The sequence below is a fragment of the Coregonus clupeaformis genome, chromosome 23 (genome assembly GCF_020615455.1).
Source record: "Coregonus clupeaformis isolate EN_2021a chromosome 23, ASM2061545v1, whole genome shotgun sequence".
Classification (NCBI taxonomy): Eukaryota; Metazoa; Chordata; class Actinopteri; order Salmoniformes; family Salmonidae; genus Coregonus; species Coregonus clupeaformis.
This window is the reverse complement of record NC_059214.1, coordinates 58,889,872-58,907,118: the sequence shown is the minus strand read 5'-3', so window position 1 is coordinate 58,907,118 and position 17,247 is coordinate 58,889,872. Positions and strand designations below refer to the sequence as shown.

Sequence of the window (17,247 nt, the reverse complement as noted above, 5' to 3'; positions counted from 1 at the left end):
TGGCTAAGGGTCATAACAATACAACCAGAGAATTAACACCTTGGCCCTGCGGTAATGCATCTAGGGAAAATACTCTATTAAGTCCCAAATGACACACTATTCTCTATTGTATGCACTACTTACAGTAGGGCTCTGGTCAAAAGTAGTGCACTATATAGGGACTAGGGTGTCATTTGAGACTCAGCCTCTCCTAATGAATTTTAAATCATCTAGAATAGACAGTCATCTGTTTGATAGTAAATATGACCGTGTGTCAAACAGACAATGAAACACACATCCCGAATTGGGTACGTATGTGGCTGAAAATGTAGGCTTATGTCAGTGAAATGAGATGGTGGCAGAAATCATACTGTGACGAGTACACATGTGTACCTTTTGTTTCTGTTTCAGAGTAAAAAGCCAACTCTTGTAACGCAGGCAATGGACTGGTTCTGACTGAGTCAATCCATACGTCATGTTATGATTGTTGGAACAAGAGTAACACTAACTCCTACAGTGTCTAGGTACAGTGACTGATGAGTGTGGGTGCTTCTAGACATCATTGGGCTGGAAAATGGACGGATGGTCAAATAAGAAACCAGGTCATGTAGATATGTTAGAAGCTCCATCCACTTGGTAATGATACACTTTCATCACCCTGTCAATACATATTTCACCACATCCTGCCATCAATGCGTCATTATCAGAAATAATAACATTCAACAAAGCTATAATCACTCATTTCCGAGACGGGGCTAACTAAGATGTATCTGATGTGACTCCCGGCTCTCTGTGTTCCAAATGGCACCGTATTCCCTATTTAGTGCACTATTTTTGACCAGTGCCATTTGGGAAGTACCCACGGTCTCCAGCACTCAGTGCTATTTTTAAGATGAGGAAGAGCGAGAGGGGTGGCCAGACACATTATTCTCCCTGTCAGTCAGGGCTAGAGGAAACGGCTACAAACAGACAGGGTGTCTCTGTGCTCACTGCAAAACAACACCCCCACTCCCCCCCCCAAAAAAAAAATAATAGAGAGGGAGAGAGAGAGAGAGAGAGCGAGAGAGAGAGAGAGAGAGAGAGCGAGAGCGAGAGAGATGGAGAGAGGTAGAGGGAGAGAGGGAGAGAGGGAGAGAGGGAGAGAGAGAGAGAGAGAGAGAGAGAGAGAGAGAGAGAGAGAGAGAGAAAAGAGGAGAGAGGAGAGAGAGAGGGAGAGAGAGAGAGAGAGAGAGAGAGAGAGAGAGAGAGAGAGAGAGAGAGAGAGAGAGAGAGAGAGAGAGAGAGAGAGAGAGAGAGAGAGAGGGAGAGAGAGAGAGAGAGAGAGAGAGAGAGAGAGAGAGAGAGAGAGAGAGAGAGAGAGAGAGAGAGAGAGAGAGGAGGGGGGGAGAGAGAGGGGGGAGAGAGAGAGGGAGAGAGAGAGAGAGAGACAGAGAGACAGAGAGGGAGAGAGAGAGAGAGAGAGAGAGAGAGAGAGAGAGAGAGAGAGAGAGAGAGAGAGAGAGAGAGAGAGAGAGAGAGAGAGAGAGAGAGAGAGAGAGAGAGAGAGAGGGAGAGAGAGAGAGAGAGAGAGAGAGAGAGAGAGAGAGAGAGAGAGAGAGAGAGAGAGAGGACAGTAAAAACAGGGATGTAAGGGCCCAGTGGCCTCAGTGCCCTTCTACAGCCCACCTGAACAGAAGACCATGTGCCATATGCTCAGCCCGTTATCTATGTTAGTGAGAGAGAGAGTGTGTGTCTGTGTGTGTGTTTGACAGTACATACCTATCCAAAAGAGAATGAATATTATCTGTATAAAACAGACAGTATGTATGAAACAAAATTGTGTGTGTGTGTGTGTGTGTGTGTGTGTGTGTGTGTGTGCGCGCCTCTGACAGGAAGCTCAGGGGAGTCAGTCAAATTGAATAACAGGTTTCTTAGCAAGTCAGCACATCTGTCGCTGTAAATTCAGGACAATTACTAAAGCTCCCCTGGCATCGCTTCTATTATCATCACTGTCTGCTGCGAACACGCTGAATTTAAATGGCCATTTATTCATTCTTTAAAGTAGTGCTGTTAGTTGAGGGTGAGATGCCAGAACACTGTCAATACACCAGGGGTGTATCCTTCCGTGCACACTGTAGCAAAACATAACAAAATGCTTTGCCATGGAAAACATTTTCCAACAAAAAACAAGAGTTACTTATTGGACAAGTTCAGGTAGTCCCTCCCCATTTCAGACCATTTGCTTCCGCTTGGTTCTTAGTGAATAGGACCCAGGTAAGCAAGTTTACTGAGAGAGTGGAGTAGGGATTTTAAGCTCAAGATCAATTGAAAATAGGCTTTTTTGCACACTTTACACAGCTCTATGTGCATAGAGGAAAAACTTTCATAGTAGAGAAAGGAAGTCCAGCACACTGGCATTCCTGTATGTCCCGCAATGTGTTTAGTGGTTGGAGATCCATTAAATGCATTGTGGAGCAATAGCTGGAGAGTTGCATGAGTTTCTTTTTCAAGGCACAATATCCTCAGATATAAAACAGCCAAGGTAGCAACAAAACTAAGGCCTTCAGCCAATCAAACACAGGAGCTTTCACCAACGTGTGAGGCTACCATTGTGCTCGGAACCCACATTTACTGTATTTCCTGAATAATGTTGTTGACATTAAATCACCCTGGGGGTGTAGACTAGTACCTCACAATAAAACAATTGTTCATTCCCAATGGTTATCCTCTGCAGTAAATCAAAGGCACATTTTATGGCCACAAACTGAAACTAGAGTGCTATGTCTTCATGTACAATACTTTCAGTGAATTATATCATTTGGTACATTTCTACCCTGACCCCTTCCCAGCGAGAATTAATCTAATAAAACGTGCATGCACTCTTCATCAACGATGTAGTTAGTTTCAAGTTATGGGAGCAGGTCACGTGACCACAAGTTTTTATTTTCACATATCAATCTGCATCTGAAAAATCTGTCCAGTCCATTTCATTTCATTAGAGGCTCAGGACAACTCACACAGGCCGTGTGTTCTCCAGGTCGGGTGTAGTGAGACCCTGTGGACTCGTATCATCTGTCTTTTTACGACTGCCGCTGGCTCCTAGCCGTATCGCACCAGCCCCCTGGAAGGCCCAGAGAGTGCTGACCCTGGCCCCCAAAACAGTGCAGTCTGTCACCAACCCACACACACACACACACACTATAGTCTCTATCCGGCTCTGGCTGCAGGCAGGGCTAGCTAAGAAACCCAATCAGTCCTGGTGTGGTTGGCCAGATGGGACAGGCCCAGTTTCATTAGCCAAGGTAATGAGGGAGCGAGGAGGCCAACAGGGAGATGAATGGCTGGGCATTGCACTGGGTCAGGGGAAAAGTAACTCTGGCCAACTCCTTTTGTTCTGAAATCTCATCTGCCGTCTTATCCAATCGATAGAGTTTCAATTTGGATAATAATATAAGGTATTCATTTTAATTAAAGTGTTAGTGGGAGGACGACATGGACCAACAACCGAGGACGACATGGACCAACAACCGAGGACGACATGGACCAACAACACTTGTCAAAAGGGCGCAGCAGCGTCTACTTCCTAAGACGGCCTCTCCAAATACTACCGCTGCACCATCGAGAGCGTCCTGACCAGTTACATCACGGCCCTCCAACGGGTGGTGAAGACAGCCCAGTACATCACTGGGACCGTGCTCCCACCCATCCAGGACATCTACTCAAAATGGTGCCTGAGGAAGGCCTGCAGCATCATCAAGGACCCCACACACCCCAGCCACGAGCTGTTCTCTCCTTTACTGTCGGGCAGATGGTATTGGAGCATGAGGTCTGATACCAACAGGCTCAGAGACAGTTTCTATCTACAAGACATCAGACTGCTGAACACTTGAACTGGACTGACCACCTGCACTGACTTTCCGCACCTTATCACACACACACTCACACTCAGTACACACATCCAAAGACACGCTACACACACACACACACACACACACACACACACACACACACACACACACACACACACACACACACACACACACACACATCACAACCAGACTCTTATTTACAGTACTAATACTGCACAATTTAAACACTTGTCCCCCAATCCCCCTTTTCTCTGATACATGTGTAAATATTGGATATATGACTAACAAAACTTGAAACGTAACACTGCCACTCTTCCCTTAGTTAACAGTTGGGTGTGAGAGCAAAGCAGCTTCTACACGGCTATTCAGCAAAAACATCAGCTGACGGGTTGGCAATGCTGTGAAGGGGAATACCACCCATAGGGTTGTCAATGCTGTGAAGGGGAATATCACCCATAGGGTTGTCAATGTTGTGAGGGGGAATATCACCCATAGGGTTGTCAATGCTGTGAAGGGGAATATCACCCATAGGGTTGTCAATGCTGTGAGGGGGAATATCACTCATAGGGTTGTCAATGCTGTCCAGCACATATTTCACATAGCTTGACGGGGTTTGCGTGAAGTAATTTGCCAGCATGCTGGTTCCCACCAGCCACTACCACTAAGGAGAAACAAATGCTCTGGGAGCCAGACAACTGTAGGGACACAGCCTGGGGAAGTATAGGAGACTGCAACTGGCTGGAAGCCACCACAGCAAGCCATTCTGGTCAATGCAACATTCTTTAAAATGGCCCCTAATCCACATAGTCTTGAGTTAAATGGCTCACACACGTCATTTACGCCTGGGGTCGCCAAGTGCCGATGCTAGTTTCGCATCAGAGAATAGCTAACACATTATGAAATACTCTAAGATAGATGTACTACCAAACCAAATGTAAGAACTCCATTGTGCCAAGATTTTCACAAGTAGATTGTATAGTAAAGTACAAATATGTGTCATTCCTGTCGACATGAACTGAAAGCAGGTGCCAGGAAGTCAGCCTTGATATAAGAGTCATACCTTGTGTTTTTCTTCTGTGGTGCTGCTCCTATTCCACTGTGACCCGGGGGACTACCATACCGCGCAGTGAGACTGTGGAGAGAGCAGAGAGAGACACAGATTTAGTGAAGGAATGAGGCTAACGGCTCGCTGGACTCTTTAAACTGTAGCATCTTTGAGATATCATCTAATGCAATAAGGAGAGCATTGAGCGAGAGAGAGACAGTAACTAACAACACGAGCCCTAGTGAAAGAAACACATAGTGAGTACCCGTACTTCACGTGATGGGCCACACATTTCATGTGTATGTCCTCTGTAGCTCAGTAGAGCATGGAGCTTGCAATGCCTGGATAGTGGGTTTGATTCCCGGGACCACCCGCACGAAAAGTGTATGCACGCATGACTAAGTCACTTTGGATAAAAGCGTCTGCTAAATGGCATATATTATATTATTACCATTATATTACTACCATTATATTACTATATTATACTATTAACATTATATTACTATATTTTAGTACTACCATTATATTACTATATTATTACCATTATATTACTATATTATATAATATTATTACCACATTTGTTTGAAGAATGTAACAGCTTCAATTAGCCTTTAATTGTAAAGCAACTCTCCCTCACCATAATGTGCCACTTTTTCACAGAAATCTCCTACTGAATCTTGACTGGTCTCCCTCAAAAAATAGGGTTTTAACCTCAGAAATATAAACACATTCTTAACGAGGGTGAATAAAAACCCTACGGAGGAGGTGGTGTAGGAAACTCCTCCAGGCAAAATCACAGTTTACAAAGGGACACTCATTCTTAGTCATGTTGAGAGAATTAACGTCGAGGCTGGTGGTTACTGCCTCGCTTGGCCTCTGCTGGCATTCGACAGGAAATAGTTAGGGAACTCGAAACGGACACAAAGAAAACAACAGGGTGTTTAATGAACAAAGGGGACTGCTTTAATCACAGTGAACACGCAGTAAATCAGGGTAAAAGCCAGGTGGTCGGGGTGAGTGGCTCTGAAAGCATGTGGTCTTGGCCAACCTTCATCAACCCCACTATACAGGTCTATTGAGGACTGTGACTGGTGGGAGCACAGCTAAACAGGTCTATTGAGGACTGTGACTGGTGGGAGCACAGCAATACAGGTCTATTGAGGACTGTGACTGGTGGGAGCACAGCTACGCAGGTCTATTGAGGACTGTGACTGGTGGGAGCACAGCAATACAGGTCTATTGAGGACTGTGACTGGTGGGAGCACAGCTACGCAGGTCTATTGAGGACTGTGAATGGTGGGAGCACAGCAGAGATACAACACCTTGGCTTTTGGGGTCAGACTTTACATGAAGTTACATTGGGTCAGACTTTACATTGAGTTACATTAAGTTGCACTTTACATTAAGTTACATTGGTTTCAGATTTTTAAAACAAAAAATATTTGATGTTACATTGTTTCAAACTTCAAATGAAGTACATAGACTTTACGAGTATTGAGTTAGCGGGCACTGGGATATGGCAGTAGGATATGGCAGTGAGGATATGGCAGTGAGGATATGGCAGTATGGATATGGCAGTATGGATATGGAAGTATGGATAAGGCAGTATGGATATGGCAGTATGGATGGGCCGTGACAATGTAGACTTTCATTTTTTCTCAATTGGTTTGACACAATGAGGGATGTTCAATGCTCTCAAAACAATTAACACAACCGTCAAACACAAATATAGAAACGTAAAACATATTTTTCGCTAAAAACACACAAAAAGTTCAACATTCTCAATAGCTGAGATGCATAGCTCAAAACATTAATAGTAATAGGTAACATTATGTTAGCCTGATATTAATAGGTAACATTATGTTAGCCTGATATTAATAGGTAACATTATGTTAGCCTGATATTAATAGGTAACATTATGTTAGCCTGATATTAATAGGTAACATTATGTTAGCCTGATATTAATAGGTAACATTATGTTAGCCTGATATTAATAGGTAACATTATGTTAGCCTGATATTAATAGGTAACATTATGATAGCCTGATATTAATAGGTAACATTATGTTAGCCTGATTTTAATAGGTAACATTATGTTAGCCTGATAGTAATAGCTAACATTATGTTAGCCTGATAGTAATAGGTAACATTATGTTAGCCTGATAGTAATAGGTAACATTATGTTAGCCTCATAGTAATAGGTAACATTATGTTAGCCTCATAGTAATAGGTAACATTATGTTAGCCTGATAGTAATAGGTAACATTATGTTAGCCTGATAGTAATAGGTAACATTATGTTAGCCTCATAGTAATAGGTAACATTATGTTAGCCTCATAGTAATAGGTAACATTATGTTAGCCTGATAGTAATAGCTAACATTATGTTAGCCTGATAGAGGTGTAAGGATCGATGACAAAGTCATCGAACACTAAACATGTTTTTGGCATTGACTTTTTAGTGTGTAATAATCTTCAGTGATTTAAGTAAATTAAAAGACAACTAGAGGACCACAAAGTGAAAGGGACCCGAGAGAGAGTTGTTATCTCGGGATTTGAATTGCAGGTGTGTTTTTTCCAGTGGAGAGGTCATGTGGAGAGGGAATGGAAATGTGTTATCATGCTAACCAAGGATACGTGTAGGAAATAGTGTTACATCACTACAAGATGAGAAGAACAACAGGAAAAGAAAAAGAAAACACCAAAATGATTCTACATGAGACTCAAATCATTCACAATCACGTTGGATACAGTATATCGAATGAAAACAATCAACCATTGATCTAAATACTCCAATGACCCTTTCCTAATGAAACAACAAGTCCCACATGCTGTATGTAATGGTTCATCTGACAAAGTGTTCCGACTGCTTCTTATGTCTTAATGAACCCTGGAAGATGAGGAAGAGAAGGAGAGGATGCCTTTCTTGCACTAATACTCTCACTTGTCTTTTTCTTACTAGCACTGACTTTGCTGATAACTGCTTTATTGAGGAAAAATGTGCTTACTACGACTGTGATATGTGGTTGTCTCACCTAGCTCTCTTAAGATGAATGCACTAACTGCAAGTCACTCTGGATAAGATCGTCTGCTAAACAATGACTAAAATGGCATTGTAAAGGGGTTGAGTGGGAAGGGGGCCAGTCCCTCTGTGATGGTAAGAGGCTGTTTGGAGCACAGTTTCCAAGAGCACTGAAGGTCATGTTTTGATAACTGCTCTAACCCTCCTGTTACATGGCTGAGAACTGTCTGATCGCCCAGCGTTGATAAGCAGCTGGATACATCATCCCCCTCCTTGAGGTTAATATTCTACCATGGTTATCCTCAACACCTCGGTCTCCCATTTGTTATAGACATATGGGGTTTGGGGATAAATAGGGTCCCCCGTCCACTAGACTGTCACATTCTCACAATGGCTTTCCTCTGGTTCGTGTCCTGTCTCGCCTTCGTCAGCGCCGCCTACGGTGAGTATTCACGCCTTCTCTTTACCTACAGTCTTACCTCCTTGATTTAACCCTTAACCCTTGTTTTAATGCTAACAGTGTAAAAGTACGTTGTGGAGTTCCTCAAGGCTCTGATCTTGGACCACTACTGTTCTCATTATATGTGTTACTGCTACATTGCTAGCACTTGGTGATGTTATTTGGAAACATTTCCGTACGTTAGATGCCCATGGTTGAGTATGCTGCATTAAACAGAGCATTTACTGTTGTTATAAAACATGACGAGCTAAGTGTTTACTAAATGTTTTCATGTCCCCAGGCTGCGGCATCCCCGCCATCAAGCCAGAGGTGTCTGGCTATGCCCGCATCGTCAATGGTGAGGAGGCTGTGCCCCACTCCTGGCCCTGGCAGGTATCTCTGCAGCAGACCAGCGGCTTCCACTTCTGTGGGGGATCCCTGATCAACGAGAACTGGGTGGTCACCGCCGCTCACTGCAACGTCGCTACCTACCACCGCGTGATCATTGGAGAGCACAACAAGGGAAGCGGCAACAATGCTGAGGACATCCAGATCCTGAAGCCCGCTAAGGTACAGCACAGTCATATCAAATCACATTTGTCACATGCGCCGAATACAACAGGTGTAGACCTTACTGTGAAATGCTTACTTACAAGCCCTAAACCAACAATGCAGTTAAGAGAAATAAGTGTTAAGTAAACAATAGATAAGTAAAAAATAAAAGCAGTAAAATAACAGTAAAAATAACCGTAGCAAGGCTATATACAGGGGGTACCGGTACAGAGTCAATGTACGGAGGCACCGGTTAGTCGAGGTAATTGAGGTAATATGTACATGTAGGTATAGTTAAAGTGACTATGCATATTCACACATCCTCCTCTATAGCTCTGGGTATAAGTTCCCCTCAGGCACTGATCTAGGATCAGCCTATCCCCCCCGCCAGCTCAGCTGAACCCAAGAACTCTCCATTTCATAAAGGTTTCAGTTCTAACCCTCCATTCTCTCCCACACCCCCCCCACCCACAGGTGTTCACCCACCCCAAGTGGAACCCCAGTACCATCAACAACGATATCTCCCTGATCAAGCTGGCCACCCCCGCTGTCCTGAACACCAACGTGTCCCCCGTGTGCCTGGCTGAGACCGCCGACGTTTTCTCACCTGGCATGACCTGTGTGACCTCCGGCTGGGGTCTGCAGCGCTACAATGCTCTCAACACCCCCAACCTGCTGCAGCAGGCTGCTCTGCCCCTGCTGTCCAACGAGCAGTGCAAGAACCACTGGGGCAGCAGCATCTCCGACGTCATGATCTGTGCCGGTGGTGCTGGTGCTACCTCCTGCATGGGTGACTCCGGTGGCCCCCTGGTCTGTGAGAAGGACAACGTCTGGACCCTGGTCGGTATTGTGTCCTGGGGCAGCAGCCGTTGCTCCACCACTACCCCCGCTGTGTACGCCCGCGTCACCGAGCTCCGTTCCTGGGTGGACCAGACCCTGGCCGCCAACTAAGAGCCATGCCGCAGCTTGCCTGTCCATACTATGTATTGCTCTGTCATTCTATGTATTGCTATGTCATACTATGTATTGCTATGTCATTCTATATATTACTACATAATGTACAACACCTAAGCCTTAGCTACCAAGACTGAGAGTGCCACCCATTGGTCTGAACTGGATATGACATTCAATAAACATACTTGAACATGAAAACGATGCTCATGAGTAGTAATTGTATGATTACTACATTCACAACGAAATATTTTAGTAATTGCTTTGTAGTTGCATCGTAATGGAGTTCAACTGTTTCTGCTATTACACGAGTGGAACTTCATGTAAAGTGTTACCACATTCGGTTTCCTGCTGACTGAATCTACTGCTAGCATTAGGTACAGTAGCACGGAATCATCGACAAAACTTAAAACCATGTGTATAAGGGCTATTATAAGCCGGGTAGTTTGGATCCTGGATGCTGATAGGCTGAAACAGCATTCCAGCTCTGTGCATATCATCAATATTCCACGGGTATGACGCAAACTTACTTGTTGCTGTTCTATCTGAAGTTTCACGACGATGTTCTTGATATGCCACAGCAAATTACAATAGAAAATAATTCAGATTACAATAGCAGATTCATCACAACATATGCCATTTTAACGAGGCTAATCAGTAAGTGTTCATTCCATCTCTCTGCCTCTCTATCCAAAGTAAAGACGCAGACCGTGTCTGCATACCCAAACTTGCGTTCTAGTTGGCATGTTGGGTGTGTGAAAATAGAACGTTTTATAGTATGTGACATTTAGAAAATTGCTTTAAACGCCAGGATGTCATACTCATTTTGGCTTTTCATCTAGCAGAATTCGCTGCACACTATTGAGGGAGAGAATCAGTGCACAGCCACACACATACCTGCCTACAAATGCATCAACACATGCACGCTCGGACAAAGGACCAACTCAACACTGTCGATGTACTGACAACCTAGCCTCTATGAAAAGACAGAAATGCACATAGCATTACATGGAGTCATTTTGAAACATTACTACAAAAAAACCTCAGTCGATTAAATTGCAGACTGAAGCTATCTCCATAGGCAGCAACTAACCTCAACTAACTTGACAAAATAATAATAAAAAACCTATTCATGCAATAGTTCTAAGCATATAGTAAACAATGAACAACTGACCCCCTATTGATCTAAGCTAAATACTGACATGACCTGGTAACACTTTCAATGAGGCATACATAAAATGCCTTATAAATGCATTTATAATTCCTTATAATGCCTTATAATACACTTATAAGTAAGTGACTTTTACTACTTGCTATAAGGCCAGAGAGCATAATGCATTATTGGTTAGCTATCTATCTCGCTTAGCTTGTTAGCATCAGTCATGTCATTAGCTTCCGCTAGCTTGTTAGCCATCTTCACAGCCAGCTGTCTTCCTAGCAAAGTTAGCTAGCTAGATAGGTACGTTTCGGCAGGTATCTAGCTTTTCCAAATATATGTTGCTAGCTAACGTTAGCTACCTACAGTAGTCCATGCTTATGTTCCTAGTTCCTTTCAATCAATGCAGTAAATGTCAACAAGCACACAATAATCAAAAATGTAAAATAATTAAAAAAATAGAAAATTAAATTTTATTATTTGCGTTAAGCTAGGATAAGAGGCTGTTTTGAGCAGAGTCTCGCCCTCCTGGTACATGGCTGAGAACTGTTTGATTGCCCGGCATTGATAAGCAACTGGATACATCACCCTAGCGTTGTAGAACCAGCCTGATTGCTGAGTTTACAATTGTATCAGTCAGGAGTCCCTACTCATCGGACTGGTTCCACCAGGATGACATCCTTGAGGTTAAGATTCTACCATGGTTACCCTCGACTTTCGGGAGGGGTGGACACACCTGAGCGCCAAAGTGTCCCCTGTGTGCCTGGCTTCCGTGAGCGCCAAAGTGTCCCCCGTGTGCCTGGCTTCCTGAGCGCCAAAGTGTCCCCTGTGTGCCTGGCTTCCTGAGCGCCAAAGTGTCCCCTGTGTGCCTGGCTTCTGGTGCGCCAAAGTGTCCCCCGTTTGCCTGGCTTCCTGAGCGCCAAAGTGTCCCCCGTGTGCCTGGCTTCCTACGAGGATAACTTCGCCCCTGGCATGACCTGTGTGACTTCCCGGCTGGGGCATGAGCAGCTACCAGCCTGCAAATTACCCCAACAAACTGCAGCAGGGTGCTGTGCCCCTCCTGTCCGAGGAGGAGTGCAAGAAGCACTGGGGCAACATGATTCACGAAATGATGATCTGTGCCGGTGGTAAAGGTGACCTCCCTGGCCTTTAACTGTCATCACACAAACACACAGGAAGCTGAATAAACAACAGCATTGGTCATCTAAAGTTACTAGATCTTGTCCGATAGTCAGGACATGTCCTCTGTGTATAGCTGTTTGTTTGTTAGTTAGTTTTGGGATAGTGGAAGAGATGAGGGTCAATAAACCACCCTTAAGAGGTGAGTGATACCCAGTCCCAGTGCCAGTTGCCTTGGAATGCAAATTAAGACTGAACACTTAATGCATGATGGGTAAATTAGAACACTCAATAAATATTGGAATAAAATGACTGCGGTTTTCAAGGGCAAAATGAGTGCAGTTTTACAGGGCGACAGAAGGGATATGCAGATTATCAAAAGCATTTAGATTGCATTTCTGAAGATTATTCTAACATATAAATATTCATCTTTATGGTTCAGGGGTCACTTCTTCCCAGATGGGAGAGACACAGGAAGAGGAAGGACTGATGGAAGGAAGTTGGGAGAGATTTTGGTAGCCACTTGCAATGAAAGATGAGAAAGTATTCCATTACACAGAAGAAATAAAACATTTATTAGACATTATTTCTCAGTTGGTTTCATTAGGGCCACTGAAGAGATCTTATCTTAGATTAAAACCGGGCAACACAGAGCGATACCCTTATCAATGCATGGTTGGCCCAACTCCCATTGAGAGTGATAATGATCATTTTGTGTAGCGTTGTGCTCCTGTTCAAATTACCCCCAACTCTAATGAGTTTTAGTCAATCCGACTGTCTAAATCGTAACTGTGGACTCTCCCTCTCCCTGGAAAATTAACAAGGCTTTGATTTAATTTTGAGGAGGTTCCAAGTCATTGTTGGCTACTAATTAACCTAACATAGCAGGCGTAGAAAGGCACCTGAGTGGAGTCCCCACTTCCGCTTTTTAGGGGAAACGGAAGTTGCTGTATCCCTGAAAACCAGAAACATCCGGTTTCTGACAATGCCGCTAAGGGTGGCTACTAATTGACCTCTGAGATATCCATTATGCATGTCTCTTCTTCTGCTGTATGCCAATGAGCTAGGGAAGTACCATAGAGCTTCAATGAGCCAGGGAAGTACCATAGAGCTTCAATGAGCTAGGGAAGTACCATAGAGCTTCAATGAGCTAGGGAAGTACCATAGAGCTTCAATGAGCCAGGGAAGTACCATAGAGCTTCAATGAGCTAGGGAAGTACCATAGAGCTTCAATGAGCTAGGGAAGTACCATAGAGCTTCAATGAACTAGGGAAGTACCATAGATCTTCAATGAGATAGGGAAGTACCATAGAGCTTCAATAAGCTAGGGAAGTACCATAGAGCTTCAATTAACTAGGGAAGTACCATAGAGCTTCAAAAACACAAAACGGGGCAATTTCCCATTATACCTGGCTGAGAGGCCTGTTCATATTCATGTGCAAATGGAAGGTGTATGTATGGCATCTGACAGAGACTTAATAAACACCCGTAACCAACGATGCGCCCCACTCGCTCCTCTATCCTCTCTCCTCCCATAATCCTTTGTGCAAGGGGTAAAGTAAATGGTCGGGTCACGTAAGGAAGACAGCCGCGGCGCCATGATTAATAGAAGCCATTATTCCCAGAGGATGATGTCGCAACGTGGGCACAACGCCTCCGCCCAAACCTTTCTCATCTTGTACATGAACGTGCGTTGGACCTTTTCCATTTTCTCCTGAAGTTTCATATTTCAGCTGGCCCTATTGTGAACAGCCACTAGTGACGGGAAGGATGGGGTTTAAAGTTAGAGAAGGTCACAGGGCTAGATCACTAGCTATTGGTCTGTGTAACTGGTAGAAAGAGCTATCGCTACACTAGGCTACAGTGCATTGAAATTGTATAGCAGCATGTGTTTCACTTAATTAAACTGACAGGGGACCTGCACAGCACATGTTTCACTGTGGCCCAATGCATCCCCTATAAAGTCTACTGGAACATAAAAGCCACAGTATATTCCTACCCTCTAGCGTTTATCCAAACCACGACCTTTAAGAGAAAAGCTGAACATGTGAGGTAAAGATGCGCTGTACAATATGTCAGGTCACATTGATTAAGACATACATCATCGAGTGCAATCTCATGAACTGCGACCACGGCCTTGCGCGTACCATATGAGAGCCATATTGGAGAGGCATCACTGTCCTATTAGATATGAGCTATGGTTATTTATTCACTTTGGCTCAACACTGTCACAGTTCTGAGGCCAGACAATAGCTAATCCCTCGATGATCCACAACGGCAGATTCCTCTGTTGACAGCAGGTATGAAGATGTCCTCCGACGGTGACACACGCACACACGTGCACACACACCCTTTTAACGATCAGGGAGTGTGAATTCCATCTCTCGCTCTACCTCAATCCAAAATAAAGACACACACATGTCTGCCTAGCGCCTATAAACGAACAAAGGCATACACAACCCCTTACCACATTGATAACTTCAGTTCTATCAATTGCTGTATATAGCTCATCTAAAGCTCAAAGGATAATCTAGACGGAACTGTCAATATAGTGATGAACTGAAGCCTGTGTGAAAAGACAGGAATGCTCATAGCATTACATAAAGAAACTCAAACACCACCGCTCAGAAACCTCAGAGTAGATTCACTTACAGACATTACATATAGAAACTCTGAAACACTACCGCTCAGAAACCTCAGAGTAGATTCACTTACAGACTGAAGCAATCTCCACAAGCAGCAACTCATAGTTCCCTTTCAACCAACTTCACAAAATAACACATCAAAACCTATGCAGGCAATAATACTAAGCATAGACGTGAAACTAGTTTGAATAAAGGCAGTCAATTACCAGTTCATGATGACATCAACACATCCTCGTAATCCAACTACAGTAGTGGTACCACGCTTGGCTTTAAATCAGAACAGAGAGCCAACAGGCACCGACAGAGACTCTACTCAGTACAGTACCTAGAGGGGTCTGGCTTGGCTTTCCCATAGAGCAGACGACTCTTTCTCTCCCGGGGCTTGGCGGTGGGCAGGCGCGAGCGCGAGACAAGGGGGTCAACTTGTTCACCATGGGACATGGTGAGTTAAGTGGGAGGGATCGCCGATGCTGCCCCCCTACCTACTACATCTCCAGCACCAGAGGCTCCTGGGTGTCGCGAGCCACCAATGGGGAGTTTCCCCCCAACATAGACGCACGCACGCACGTACAGAGCACTTGGCCTGCTCACATTTACAGTTACAGCACTGGGCTTTCTATAGCCAGCACCTGCTGCTGGAGCTCTGATCGACCTGACTGGTGTCTGGGGGGAGAGAGGAGGACGGGTGTGTGTGTGTGCACACGTGTGTGATTAAGTGAGAGAGAGATAATTGATAATTGCTTTATAAAAAGCAACACTGCATTGTTCGGTGGATCAGACTACATTGTCCTAGATTGTATTTTTGGTTAAGAGATCCAGACAGGGCTGGTCAAGTCTGTGAAATCAGACAATGCCATACGCAGGTTGATGTTTATTGGGACGAGTCTTGTCCTTGAGGCAAAACTTCTGCTAGATGGGCCAGCCGCAAAGTCAAAATTGGCTATATTGTCAGAATTCATGAAAACAAAAATGAAGGTTAGGGTTAGGCATTAGGGTTAGCAGTGTGGTTAAGGTTAGGGTTAAGGTAAGGTTTAAAATCAGATTTTATGACATCATTGTGGCTGTTCCAACTAGTGCCCACCCTGCAGAGCTGCCTCCAGTACAAGATGAATGATGAAGAACGCTAACATGTGTGTCATACTACGGGCAGAGAGGTGAATGATGAAGAACACTAACATGTATGTCATACTACGGGCAGAGAGGTGAATGCGTCCTCAGAGTATATTTCACTCAAAACACTTTACAGCTCAAGCTAATTGGCTAATGTAACATGCCCTCATAATCCCCTACAGTTGAATACCTAAAAATCCTTCTTGTGTTGGTTCTGAACTATTTATGACAAACTGATAAATCATCCTGGTTTGGGTCAGATTTTTGACACACTCACACACATGTACATGCACACACACACACCATATCTGGTTCTCCATTAAAACCACCACCACACCAGCCACTTCTCTACTGGGAGAACAATGGCTTCCTGTAGCAGTGATGGGCTGTGGAGCATCGCCTCCGGTGGGGTGTTGATTTAGTAATCGCTCCCAGGGGAGTGAGACGTTACTGGGCCTGGCAGACCTTGTGGAAACCCTGGCAGATCCTGGGTGTTGTTGGAAGCCAGCCCCATACTTTTAACTAGCCCTCTGGTTCCTGGCTCCTTATGGCTTTCTGGCCTCCTGGCCAACTTCTTCTGTGTGACATCACCCAGGCCCGGCTTGTGTGACTGGGCGGTCCTGCTGGAATGCCAGCCTCGGCCTTGTATCGGGTCGGCAGGGGTATCGGACCCGCACCTGTTGCTAGTTGCTGCCTCTGACTGGGAGAGGTCCCAGGGAGCTGAGGCCTGAGAGGGAGGAATGAGGGGCAGCTGTGTCTCTCTCTGCACCCCTCCCACCCACAGCCAGCCTAAAACCCCTAGACTCAGTTATTCAGTTACAGCCTCTCAAAATCTGCCCCTCCTTCCCTCCCTAGTGTTCCCCAGTACTGACAGTGACCAGAGGATCAACAGTGGGTAACTCAGAATACATCCACACACCAGCAGCAGGCCAGACCAGGGCCTGGTTGGGATGGTTGGGAGATGTAACCTGAGCTCGCCAGGGGAATGCCACCCATGTGTGGTATTTTAAACCTCTCTTTAGATGCTTCTCTCAGGCTGGGCTGTCTATTTACATCACATGGGTCCGGGTCCCTTCCTGGTTTTATTGCTTAGTGGGCAGCGACAGTGTCCACTTTCTGTATACTGTTGAAATGTTCCTCTGTTAGCTCCTATCTGTTTATTAAATGGTAAATGGTGTGACAGTACAAAGCAGGGACCTGTTTGGACGAGACAAGCTCGATTTGAACCGTACACCAAAGTCAAAATATCCCAAGATGAAATGTGTTCAGAATCAAAATAACACACCAGTATAGTGGCTGCAAATGTGACTATCCCCAATAACACAATGCTTAAACCAAACCTGGAAAATGGACACAGTTTAATTCCTATACATACAATTCAGC

The 17,247-nt window shown here is 44.7% G+C and overlaps 2 protein-coding genes across 2 annotated transcripts in view; one reads left to right on the top strand and one right to left on the bottom strand.

Moving 5' to 3' along the window:
- LOC123481773 (neuron navigator 3-like) overlaps window positions 1-17,247 on the bottom strand; it is a 140,418-nt gene that overhangs the window by 36,249 nt on the left and 86,922 nt on the right. Inside the window, exon 6 of the mRNA XM_045206780.1 lies at window positions 4,888-4,959. Coding sequence (XP_045062715.1) covers window positions 4,888-4,959 — 72 coding nt within the window. The remainder of the gene's footprint in view (window positions 1-4,887; window positions 4,960-17,247) is intronic.
- On the top strand, window positions 8,225-10,035 carry LOC121550293 (chymotrypsin B-like). The gene is made up of 3 exons (XM_041862503.2): window positions 8,225-8,334; window positions 8,633-8,901; window positions 9,358-10,035. Exons 1-3 carry the CDS (start codon window positions 8,283-8,285, stop codon window positions 9,832-9,834), a joined length of 798 nt encoding a protein of 265 aa, XP_041718437.2. The 5' UTR covers window positions 8,225-8,282; the 3' UTR covers window positions 9,835-10,035.